General features: G+C 43.5%; 1 protein-coding gene across 12 annotated transcripts in view; it reads right to left on the bottom strand.

The window, feature by feature from the left end:
- meis2a (Meis homeobox 2a) overlaps positions 1 to 13,362 on the bottom strand; it is a 203,375-nt gene that overhangs the window by 37,430 nt on the left and 152,583 nt on the right. For all 12 annotated transcript variants that reach the window (XM_061843234.1, XM_061843236.1, XM_061843235.1 and 9 more), the window contains one exon: positions 340 to 416. In XM_061843234.1, the coding sequence (XP_061699218.1) occupies positions 340 to 416 (77 nt within the window). The remainder of the gene's footprint in view (positions 1 to 339; positions 417 to 13,362) is intronic.

The raw sequence follows: 13,362 nt of genomic DNA, 5'->3' as shown, positions 1-13,362 counted from the left end.
AAGTGCGACTAGCTAGCTTTATTCCGTCACCTAGCAAAGCTAGCTAGCGCTGTGGATATGAGCTAGGCCTCACATTGTTGATGTGATGACTTTTGGATTTGGATCAAATATTTAATATGTACTGCACATTTTAAAAGGAGGGGGGAGAAAAGTGTCAGCTCCTGTACTGCATCGTTATTGGCCAGACGCCATTCCGGTTGAACTTTACGGGAGGCCACATCAAATGTTCGTGTCGGGCCGCATATGACTGTGTACGATCTATGTACATATTTGCGCGTGTGGATTCCCCACCCTCGCTTGAGAAGAATGAGGCCGCCGGAGGTTGAAATGTGGACTCACCAGTTATTTACTTGTAGGATGGTGAGGCCCGTGTCTTGGGCTAGCTGCTTCTTCTGCTCTTCAGACGGGTACGGGTGCTGTGGGAGACAAAACACGCGCCCATTAGTTTCATAAATATAGTCAGGCATGCGACAGTGTTAAATTCCTTGCGGTTTGTCGGTTGCTTTCGACATATTTCCCCCGTGTCGGCTGCACTGCACCGCAACTCCGGCGTGACCCGCGCCCAACCCCGCCGCTCCCTCCGCGCGGTATCGACACGGGCGTCGAGCGCGCGTCCGCCCACCCGTCAATGCAAACTCGCAGAGACGCATACAATTGAGCTTAACCTGCCAGAGCAGGTGAAACAAGTTTGTCAAAACTGTCAACCTTACCGTCGCCCCCACCCCACCCCTTACTTACTTACAAAAAAGTTATAGACTCAACATGCACCGCATGAAGTTACTCAAGATTTTGTTGGTACTTGTCTCGGTAAAGGATCATGCAATAAATTCGCAGATGAATTGATGTTAAATAACCGCAGTGTCACTAAAACCCAGTGGGGTTATTCCTGGCCTATCCTTGTGTCACTTTCCTGAAAATCAGCTGAGTGGTTTTTGGTATTATCGGAACTAACAAATGATAAAAACAAACAAGTCCTTAGTTTCTTGTTTAAAAACGAAAAAAAAATGACCTTCGTGACCGAAAGAAGATCACGGATACGAGCGGGCGAAATCGATTTCCTCCGCAGGGTGTCCGGGCTCTCCCTGAGAGATAGGGTGAGAAGCTCGGTCATCCGGGAGGGGCTCAGCGTCGAGCCGCTGCTCCTCCGCATTGAGGTGGCTGGGGCATCTGATTCGGATGCCACCCGGACACCTCCCTGGTGAGGTGTTTCGGGCATGTCCCACCGGAAAGAGACCCTGAGGACGACCCAGGACACGCCGGAGAGACTATGTCTCTTGGCTGGCTTGGGAACGCCTCGGGATCCCTCTGGAAAAGCTGGAAGAAGTCGCTGGGGAAAGGGAAATCTGGGTATCCCTGCTGAAGCTACTTCCCCCCGGAGCCTGACCTGGAAAAATGGTAGATAATGGAGGGATGGATGGATGGAAAAAAAGACCTGCACCACCCGGTTTTAGTGGTTCAGTCACATGACTTTGTTGCAGTCCATTTCCCACTTAGCAATTGTTAATTGCCGGTCGTCTCTACATACGTTCCTGGGTAATGACTGGCGGCCAGTTCAGGGTGGAGACCACCATTTTCCTGCAATAAGTTCTACCTCCCCATGACCATGACCAGGATAAGTGTTACAGAAAACGGATGAATCTGCACCATCCATACATTCTCTACCGTTTTTCCGGGTCGGATCACGGGGGAAGTAGCTTCAGCAGGGATTCCCAGACTTCCCTTTCCTCAGCCACTTCTTCCAGCTCTTCCGGAGGGCTCTCGAGGTGTTCCCAAGTCAGTCGTCCTTGGGGTCTCTTTCCGGTGGGACATGCCCGGAACACCCCACCGGGAGGCGTCCGGGAGCCATCCGAATCCGGTGCCCCAGCCGCCTCATCTGGCTCCTCTCAATGTGGAGGAGCAGCGGCTCAACACTGAGCCCCTCCCGGACGACGGAGCTTCGTGAAAAATCAGTTCAGCGGTTTTCCGTGAGCTTGTTAACAAGTGATGAAACGGTAAACAGTTTTGTGGCAGCATGTGGAAAATCATTCTTAATCTGGATCAGTACCAACATTTAATGGGGGTTTCACTGTCTCATGTGCCAAACTTTTCCTACCAAGTTTCAATAAAATCACTTGAGTTGTTTCGCCGCGATGTTACCAAGTAACAAACGGCGGAAAATAATGAAAGAAAGACAATGAACCCCCTTTTCTTTTCATGCAACGCTCCTAGGTAACAAACAAACCTGATGAAAACACGACACTAAACAAGCGTGTTTACATTGCGGCTCGCAAGGACGCTTTGGTTCCGTCGACGCAACGCGGCCGAGACTTTTCCGCGTAAGGCCGCGACGACGCCGATCGATGGCTGCGACGACGCGGCCCGACGACGTGCGCCGTACGCGGCGGGCCTCGGGCTGCTCGGCTACCGAGCATGACAAAACAATGGTGATTGCCGCTGACAGATGCCTTTACGGGCCAGATTAGGAGCCGGGCGCACGCAAACGAAACAAATCAGACAGTGTGTGCGTCTGCACGGACGCAAAAACGCAGCAGACCCGCGCACGGACGTAAAGAAATATCCCAAAAGAATTGACACCTGCGAATCGGCGCACACAAGAATTCCTTTTAAAGATGACACTTAAATCCTCCTCGATTTTCAGGCGGTTTCAAGCGCCATTAACATTCTTCCCGTTCAAAGAAAACACCTACACGTCTTACCCCCCCCCCCCCCCACCTAGCTTCTTTCCCCCTTGCACGCCCGTACAAAAAGCAGATTAGCGCAGGAGTGCCTGCTAAATTGAATCCATTGTATTTTTGCATTGATTGATTTTGTGCTAAAATAATAAGTACACAGAGAAAACACAAATGGGGTAGGTGTGTGTTGCATCCGAATCTGCGACCAAATTTTATGGTGTATTTCTGGAAAATGTGCCCCCCCCCCCCCATTTAAGAGTTTTTAGTAGTTTTTGCTGCTAACTACCAATCCTCTTTATCTCTGTGATGCCTGCCAAAGCGCACCCTTATTTGAGTCAAAGCATGAGAAAAAAAATAAAATAAAGTAAAATGCTTTGAAGAATGTGCTCAATTAGCAGCGAAACCTCACCGGATTGGCCAAATAATGACTCCTGTCTGCACGGCAGGATTAATCTAATGTGTCATCCCGGCTGATATGAGAAATGATCGACAGCGTAATACAAAATAGGCTTTTTGATTGCCGGGTGTTGACAAGCCTTTGGCTTCGGCAGACACAGCGACTTTATTGACTGCATACATGCGTGTCTATCTGTGTGTGTGCATGCACAAGCACGCGTTTATGAGCATAAACACGAGACAGACGTCACTTGAAGACCCCGGCGTTTTTGTTTGCATTTAGCAAAATTATAAAACAAAGTCAAGCCGTTTGTGAAAAACTCAACCGCATTCCAAAATATGACCTATTGCCGCAAATTGCTAATTTTTCACCAAAATGCAACATTTTGACCATTTTTAAACATGCACTTGTCGAATTTTACGACGCAATTATCGGTTTAGGGCGTGTCGGCGTGAAATGTTGGACATGTACAGTCGGTCCTTGTGAAATGTAAAAGATTTTGCAGAGGTAGGGTTGCTAACTTTGGGCTCCAGCACCCACGAATATTAAACCCCACCCCCATCAGCTCAAAGAGGATGTTTGATTATTTCTGTATTAATTTTTACATATGATGATTTGACAATTTGGTACAGCAAGAATTTCGTGAGTTCACGCAAATAATTTGATTTTGTGGCTCACAAAAACTGATGTTGCGGGCCAGATTTGGGCCCCGGGCCTCGGGTTTGACTTTTGTGGCTTAAAATGCTAAATTTAGTCACGAGAAACCCAGATTGCGACGTAAAACGGTCTACTGTAACCATAAAATACAAAAAAAAAATGAACTTTTTAACGTGATCAAGCTATTGAAATGTTGACATTTCGTTTGCAAGCCTATCAAATTGTAACTGTGTGTGAAAAGCAATTTAAAGGTGAATAAAAAAGCAGGGAAGACTTGGGAAAAATGAAAAGTATCATATGTGTATGTTTACTCGAAAAGAAATTCAATTTTCATGAAAATCATGCATTCATATGGTTGAAAAAAAAAAAAGCTTGTGCTCAATTGTTTTTGGTACGACGCGCCAGAACATTCGGGTTAAATGAGGGAATCGGAGGGTTAATAAAGAAGAAGCTCGCTTGCTCGACAATGAACAAAAGGAAAATGAGGTGCCAGGAGACGAGGCGGGATGAGTATGTGCGTGCGTGCAACAACATGTAACAGCGGCGCAGCCTACTTTTTGCCGCACTCCCTTCCCTTCCGCCGTCGCTCGTGTTTTTGCGTTAGCGTTTGACCTCGGTCACACTCGCACCCTCCTCAAACGGCGAGGGTGACACGGAGGAGAACCGGAGATTGGAAATGGGAGTGGGTCATTTACATTGTATTAAAGCTTCCGGAACCTCCCGGAGCTCATCATACAAGCCCCCCCGCCCTTGTTGATAAATGCACCGGCCAGTCATGGCACATACAAATAATAATTATGAGTGATAACAGCTAGCGGGGAAGATGTAAGTGAGGATGCTAAAACGACCCCCACATGACCAAGACAAACTCTTCGCATGGATTCCGAAAATACCGAATTACGCCGTGGAATGCGTCATCGTAAGTGTAAAAATAAATGAATGTGTTGCAGAGTAAAAAATTTAATATAATCATTAAAAAAAAAAAAAAAGCGGATCTTCACCGATTCTCATTATTTTTGTCTGACTTTGTAATGTGTTACTGTGTAAAATAATAATAATAAACAAAGCTAAAAAAAATTAGGTAATGCGTGTTCCCCACGTAGGGAAACAATCAGAGGAAAGCCAAAAATGGGCAAAGCAGATACAAAGCTGGGTCAAACACAAGTAACTGTCAAGAGGGGCTTTTTCTGGAAAGTCATGTAGCAAAATGAAAAGTTTTTCAAGAAATTGACTTTTGTACTGGGCGGCAAGGTGGGTCAGCTGCTAAAGTGTTGGCCTCAAAGTTCTGAGGTCCCGGGTTCGATCCCAGCCCCGACTGTGTGGAGTTTGCATGTTCTCCCTGTCCCTGTGTGGGTTTTCCATGGGTGCTCCGGTTTCCTCCCACATCCCAAAAAGCATGCAACATTAATTGAACACTCTAAATTGCCCGTAGGTGTGTTTATGAGTGCGACCCTTTGTCTCAATGTGCCCTGCCATTGGCTGGCAACCAGTTCAGGGTGTACCCCGCCCTCCTGCCCGTTGACAGCTGGGATAGGCTCCAGTGCTCCCCGCGACCCTTGTGAGGATAAGCGGCAAAGAAAATGGATGGATGTAGTATTTTAGCAGATGTAATGTCATGTGATTTGGAGGGCCTGTTGAGTTTCGGGCCCACTTTTTATAACCTCGTGGACTCATCCAGATTTTCTCTCCGAAACATTTGGACGGCATTTTAAGAGTTTCTGCGCTGTGATTCCGAATCGTACATTCTTAGGGGGTGCGAGTTGGCTCCACTTTAGGGGTTCCGCCTGTATTTGCTCCAGCCCCGATGGCTTTCTCACTCGCTCCTCGATCCAACCCCCCACCCCACCACCAAGCAAAACCCCCGAAACCCACACAAGTCACCGACACTCCCAAACATCCCTTTTACGATTCCGAGCGCAGGCCACCCACACTTCATGTCGTGGCAGCTTTCCTTCAAGCGTGGAGCTCTGAAATCCCGGCTACAAACACACAATCGCACACAAACAGATGGACGCGAGGAGCGGGTCGCCGCGCGGTGGGCCTCGCGGTTACGAGGCGGCAGGAGCCGTGAAATCCGAGAGGGGCCGTTTAGACCCCCGGGTAACCTCGCCATGTTAATTGCCCCGCCTCAAAGCACAGTAGAATGCATAAAGTTTTTTTTTTTTTTAAAGTATTTATTGATTGCAGATGGAGTAAAATTTTAGGGTACTGATTAGGATAAAGATGTACCGTGTATATGGGATATGTATATGTATATATGCTGTATGTAAATCCATGTATATATGTAAATATTTTTTTAATCTCTGGATGTGTATGCATTGTTTCACAAAGTAAAAACTATCCCACATCTTCATCTAAGTCAGTGGTTAAAAAAATAAAATAAAGCCACCAATAAAAAAATATGTTTTAAAAAAGGGTTAGAAATATCCTCCATCCATCCAATTTATTCAAAAATTTTTTTTTCTTCACTGGGTTCCAAAACAAAAAAAACACCCTACCCCAAATACATAAATTATTTTAGATTTTTACATCATTTTTGCTGACACAGTTTGGATCAATTTTATTTTCAAATGTTATTCATGTACTTATTTTTTTATTTTCAAATAAATACTTTTTTTAAAAAAGGGTTAGAAATATCCTCAATAAATAATTTCTTCCGAAAAGTTTTTTTTTCTTCATCGGGTTCCAAAAAAAATACAAAAATAAATCACCCTATCCCAAATAAATAAATTATTTTAGATTATTTACACCATTTTTGCTGACACAGTTTGGATCAATTTTATTTTCAAATGTTATTCATGTACTTATTTGTTAGTTTCAAATAAATACTTTTTTTAAAAAAGGGTTAGAAATGTCCTCAATAAATAATTTATTCCAAAAAGGTTTTTTTTTTCCTTCATTGGGTTTCCCAAAAAATAAATAAATAAAAAAATCCCTCTATGCCAAATAAATAAATTATTTTAGATTATTTACATTTTTTTTGTACATCATTTTTTTCTGAGACAGTTTGGATCAGTTTTATTTTCAAATGTTATTCATGTACTTTTTTGTTATTTTAGAGACTATATACATTTATTTTAAATTGGGCTGTTAAAAAAAACAAAACATTTTTCTTGCTTTATTTATTGTTTTCATTATATTCATGTTTTCAACTAATAATATGTATTTTAGATAAGTAAAACTCAAATGATAGTTATTTGACATAATTTAGCACCCAAAAGTTCCCAGTCATAATACTGTACTGATATTTGAAGCCTGTGTGTCGACACAAAACGATACAGTTTGATATTTTGTCGCAAAACAAGTACACACACACATACACAAAGTGTATATATAAATACATGTCATCATCCCATGAAGACAAACATAATGCGACACGACAAGGGCGATAATGAATTGTTTTAAACGTTGGCTGCAGTCTAAACCCTGGTGATTTCTCACTGTATCCACTTGAGACTTTAGGACATGATTATTTAATGGATGGAACACAAACAGACAGGAAGACACTATCAATAGCCAACCCGCTCTCCCCCCTCCCCCTTTGCAGCTAGCTTTGACCAATAGCCTTAAAAGCGGCCTGACCGCAGGTCTAATAAATAATTAGCGGCCGAGACGCCGAGCTTTCGTTTGTCAGCTCGGATCGAAACCGCTTCGTTAATTAAGTTAAGTCTACCGCGCTGACGCGAGCATCTTGTCTATCATCTTAAAAACATGCACGGAAACGCATAAACGCACGCGCAGACGCCCAGGTGGGTAACATTTTGCCAGTGCATGTGATTGAGGCTCAATTACAGGGTGTGATGTGTTCTGCCTCTCCAATAACGGCTCATGTGGTCGGAGAACATTACAAGCCGTAACCCTGTAAGAATCCTAGGGGGCTCGGACCGGACCCCTTTTGACTTTGCACCGCACTTTTCCGGCCCACGCACGCCATACGGCGGCCGCAAACTCCCTCAGCCAGATCATTATCCCGCATCTCATTCAGCCCCTCGGCTTGACGATTCTGACCCCCACGCCCCCTCCCTCGGCCAATGTGGACCCCTCCGTTTGATGAACGACATCATCAGCGTGTGACATGAGTTATAGACGGCGGTCACAAGGTTGCGGTATGGCTTTGCGAAAAAACCTATTCCGCGCTAATGACTCTGAGGAAATAGTCCCGGTATTGGCTGTTTACCCCGTCGCCACGACGACGTGGAAAGGATTCGCCACTAATGACCGCTGTGAAATATCGGTGGAGTTTTATGACCTCCAGACGAGGACGTTATGGACGTTATGTTTTCAGGGGCATTTGTTTGTTGTTTGCCGAGACATTTGGGTACATTTGTGGCATGGATTTAATTTTTTTTTTAAATGTATTTATATTGGACAGGGTGGGGGTCAAGAGTAGAGCAACAATTTTAGCTTGATTATAGTTTCTATTTTACATTTTGGGGGCCGATAGTGACCTGGGAAATTTTTGTATGAAAAATTCTTACAGGAATGGATTTTCAGGATCTAGGAGATTTTGTTCACTTTAAATATTTTTTAAACAATTTATTTCAGCCAACAAACAGGATTTATTTTAATTAGTGAAAATGTTTTGGCAACTCTCTTATTGTAAATTCCAACATTTTTTTACATACACATACACAGACACATTATCTCTCTCGCTCTCTCTCTCTCTCTCTCTCTCTCTCTCTCTCTCTCTCTCTCTCTCTCTCTCTCTCTCTCTCTCTCTCTCTCTCTCTCTCTCTCTCTCTCTCTCTCTCCTCTCTCTCTCTCTATATATATATATAGTTTTTTTAAATAAATGAAAAAATTATTTTTTGTAAATTTGTTTTTAATTGATTAATTTTATGACTTTTTAAAACTTGTTGTGGTAATGTGTAAATTGACATGTTTCTCTATTTTTTTAAAATCATGTTTTCACTTTCAAAAACCTTATTATTAATATTATTATTGATGTTATTATTATTAATTGTATTTCATTTTATTCATCCATTGTAGAGAATTGTCTTCTATTTAAATCATTTATGACATTTATTTATTTATTTTTTTTTTAAATGGGAATTTTTGGGGAGTTCTTCCAGTACCATTTGATAGTTGATCCATAATCTCTTTATTTCTTCATCCCGTGACGACGCTTATTAAAACATCCAAAAAGCAAACAAATGACAAGTGAGTTTCGGGTGTCGTTTAACGGCGACGTCCCCTTCGGACTGATTGGAATCGTATTTGCTTTTAATCAAAGTGACTGCCGGGCTGACGGTATTCTTCGCTGTCAGAAAATGAATGCAATCAAATATAAGGAATGACATTTTAATATGAAATCTGCATGCGGGGAGGGAGGAGATTGGCACATTTTAAATATCGACTCCCCGTTATTAACGTTTCAATTGGGCCGCGGTGACAAACGACAAAGACAGCGGATGCATATCAGCGTTGCGGCGGATCAAAAAGATATGACAAATAATGTTTTTCAGAATCAATCATGGTTGTTTACTAGCTTGGGTGACTTTTTCGATGCATTTTATTATCTTTTTTGACAGATTTCCTGGTCATAAATTTGAGAAAATGCGGCAAATGGAATGACAAGTGGCCATTAGGGCGAGAATATTATTGTTCAAAGGGACCAAACAGCCAGCAATTATTTTTAAAATTAAAATGGAAACAAATGTTTTTAAGATTTATTTCAATAAATGATGCTTTTTGTTGTGGTTTGTTGCTTTTTGTCCCTCTATGTCAGGGGTGTCAAACTCATTTTTCTCGCGGGGCAAATTGTAGTAATAGATTCCCACAGAGGGCTGTTGTGACTGTGAAGCCATGAAAATCTTTCGCCTCATCATATTTACACGTGAAATTAGTTTGGGAATCAGACATCAAGGGTAATGGGTTATTTAACTATTGATGATGGTTTGTAACACACAAATACTTGCAATATCTCACCGTTATCATATATGATAAGGCAATTTGAAATTTTGGCACAGATTTGAACAAAAATCATGGAAGTTGATACACATGGTATGACTTCCCGGGCCACAATTAATCATGCGGTGGTCCAGGTCTGGCCCCCGGGCCTTGAGTTTGACACCTGTGCTCGACATGGTCCTTTGTGAACTGCTGGTGCCACAATTTTGGTGTTTCGTTTTAATGCCAAACTGAAAATGGACTTTACAAGAACACAGAAGGATTTGGTACACAATATTGTGCCGTAATTACAGAAATTACCGACAAATTTGCACAGGGGGCTTGAAAAACAAAATAATAGAACAGTACAGTACGGTAAGCTCAGCTGGCAAAAAGTTGGCCTCACAGTTCTGAGGACCCTGGTTCGATCCCGGCCCCGCATGTGTGGAATTTGCATGTTCTCCCCGTGCCTGCGTGCGTTTTCTCCGGGCGCTCCGGTTTCCTCCCACATCCCAAAAACATGCAACATTAACTCTCACTCTAAATTGCCCCTAGGTGTGATTGCCAGTGCGGCTGTTTGTCTCTATGTGCCCTGCGATTGGCCGGCAACCAGTTCACGGTGTACCCCGCCTCCTGCCCGTTGACAGCTGGGATAGGCTCCAGCACTCCCCGTGACCCTCGTGAGGATAAGCGGTGAAGAAAATGGAAGGATGGATGGATGAGTGGAGTACAGTTTATTGCTCTTTATCCCTCTGTTCTCTTTTTATGGATGTAAGTGGGGGAATTTTGGCGCTTTTCATCATCGTGGCATTTACACTGCAAACTGAAATATGAAAACTGGAGCTTGACAAGAATCCAGCAGTAACATATACAAAATAATGAGCTGGAATTTGTTAGAATAAAACGCACATTCAAAATGGCCCAGTTCAAACCTCGCACTAAAATTCCCTTCTTTACACCCTTTCCAGTAAAATCCGCACGATAACATCACGTGAATCTGCGGCTTAATCACATATTTAAGACCTAAATAACCACCCACGCTTATAAAAAGAGCTCACCCGATGCCAGCCTCCAAACCACAACCGCTACATGCCAACCGCTGATAACAACCAATCAAAGTGCAATCATATCTGCAGCCCCCCAGCGCACATTGAGAGCATACCATTTTGTGTGTGAACGGGGCTGCCAGCATACTGCCCTTTTGGCAGTTAAAAAAATGAAAAAAAAAAAAAAACTGATGATTGCAAACGCAAGGTCAACTGGCGAGGCCCGAGGCAAACGGAGAAGAGGAACGATTTGCGTGTCTGACTGCTAGCTTGGCGGCGGCGGCGCACCACCACGCCGACGCCCCTGGACCGGCGCCAGGACGCCTGTTTGCCCCGCACTGTTCATTCAGAGACGTTGCAAAACCGTACAGCTACAGTCGCGGTAGAACGGGTGAGGAGGGGTTGCGGGGGACTAAACGGGGAGGGGGGGGGGGCTGAGGAAGGAGCCCCCGTGATTGTTGCGAGCTCGGCGAGGCTAAATAGCAATCACTCCCACGCAATCCCAGTGCACCTCTAGACTCGCTGCGCCGAGCAGCACAAAGAGAGAAACAGGCGCTTGTTTACACGCCGGCGTCGTAGAAACGCGGGAAGAACGCGGGTGGGCTTTCACCGGTACGGCGGATAAAACGGAGGTAATCATTGAACAATAACATCTCCTCAAACGGTAACCAGGTAACTACTTAAAGGGAAGCTCAACCATTTGATTTCCTCGCAAGAGTTCGCTATATGTGCCGCTACCCGCCTGAACACGGAATAAAACTGAAATACATTTTGGTGGTTTACACTCACACGTGCTAAATTTTTCTTCAAATCATGTCATCAGCCCGTAGTTATGCTACTTTTATTTTTCTTGCCGGAGTCTGCGAACCTGTTTTCTGAGTTTGGTCATGTGACTTTTATTTCCGTTGACATGGCGTGCATGGCGGCCCCCTGAGGTGGATGAAAATTGACTAATTAATCATTTTATTCTTACTGCTTGACCACAACATTAATCATTCGACATATTCCTGGCCACAAATTTTGGGGGGTTAGTTCCGTTTCGAGAACACAAACACCTCATTCTATGAAATGTCCCCGTTTATAATTAGACTTTACCTCTCTTGGTCACCAAAACAGCAGCACGAGCACTGAAACCATTTTGACAATGTCAGAAAGATATTCATCAAATCCTCACATAATCCTCATCACTTTCTCATCACAGACTAAAGAAATAAATAAATGCTCGCCTCAAATAGAATGCATAATTTGGAGAAGATGTACCTAATATTGTGACCGGTGATCTATCGAAGTTGGCCAATAGTTTTGATCTAATTTGTAGGCGCCAGCTGGAGAGATCAGCTCGTATTTAATGACGACGGCGCAATACACCCCCCCCCCACCCACCGTCTTCAGAGTTTTCTTCTTCTTCTTCCTCTCCTTCTTCTTCCTCTCTTCCTCCAGGCCCCAGCAGCTACGGCTTCCCCCGCTTTACCCATCTGGCCCCGTCTCGTCGCCTCCACCCACCCCGACTCCCCTTCGCAAGCGTCGTTCAAAGCTTCCGCCGGAGCTGCGAGCCAGGTCCTACAGGGCAGGAATTTTGGCCGGCTTTTTTTCGCAAACCGGCCCCTGCTCGGCTTTGTTGTGTTAACTGCCCGCTCGGGGGCACCCGGTGCTCTTCTTGCTCTCCGCCTCACCTCGTGTCGGCAAACTACAACTTTTTTTTTTCCCCCTGTTGCAGACATTCGACAAAGGGTTATTTCATTTTGAAATATGGAATGAACAGAAATGACATTTATTCATCCAAGGACCCCCCCCAAAAAAACATGCATATTTTATGTTTAGAGAATGTAAAGCAATAAAATAACAAAAATGTAGTTACTCTAGCTACCCTATTTTCTGCACTATAAGGCGCACCACATTATAAGTCGCACCTTCAATTAATGGCATATTTTAAAAAAAACGTTTAATATTTAAGGCATTATAAGGCGCATAGAATAAACGCTACAGTAGAGGCTGGAGTTACGTTATGCATCCTTCAGATGGAGCTGCACTAAAGGCTCAATAATGATCCATATATAAGGCGCACCGGATTATAAGGCGGACCGTCGGCTTTTGAGAAAATTAAAGGCTTTTCGGTGTGCCTTATAGTGCGGAAAATACGGTACTCTAATATTGGTCTGTTTTTTTTGTTTGTTTTTTTGGGGGGGGGTTGTCAGTTTTCTCCGCTTGAGCTGGTATCACAACCTTTTGGTGGACAAATAAATTTTTGAATCATCTGTGACTGGTAATAGGCATTTGCCCTATTAGCTTAAGAGACTAGCCAGTAGCTAGCTAGCTATTAATCATTTTTTGTATTCATTTTTGGTGGGTTTCTACTTCCTGTTTTTTTTTCTCCAATTGACATTCTCTCACGGTTAGTGTCGATCAACTTTTTGTGAACATAAGATGGAATTTGGATGTTCTGCAAATGGTGCATTTACTATTTTAGCTTCTGGTGCTAGCCACGAGAACAGAATGTAATTGACCTACAAAGTACTGCTGAATGTAAAGGTTATATTTAAAGTTATATCCTTATTTAATGTACATTATGTGTCAATATTATGCCAGGACATGAAATGTTTGCAATCGCATTAGGAACATATGACAAAATGAGAATAGTTGTAGCATTGAACACCACCAAAAAGTGGATTTAAGCAGTACATTTCACTTTTAAGGATAATTA

Source organism: Syngnathoides biaculeatus, chromosome 15 (genome assembly GCF_019802595.1).
Source record: "Syngnathoides biaculeatus isolate LvHL_M chromosome 15, ASM1980259v1, whole genome shotgun sequence".
Taxonomy (NCBI): domain Eukaryota; kingdom Metazoa; phylum Chordata; class Actinopteri; order Syngnathiformes; family Syngnathidae; genus Syngnathoides; species Syngnathoides biaculeatus.
The sequence above is the reverse complement of the archived record's forward strand: the minus strand, read 5'-3'. Positions and strand labels throughout refer to the sequence as shown.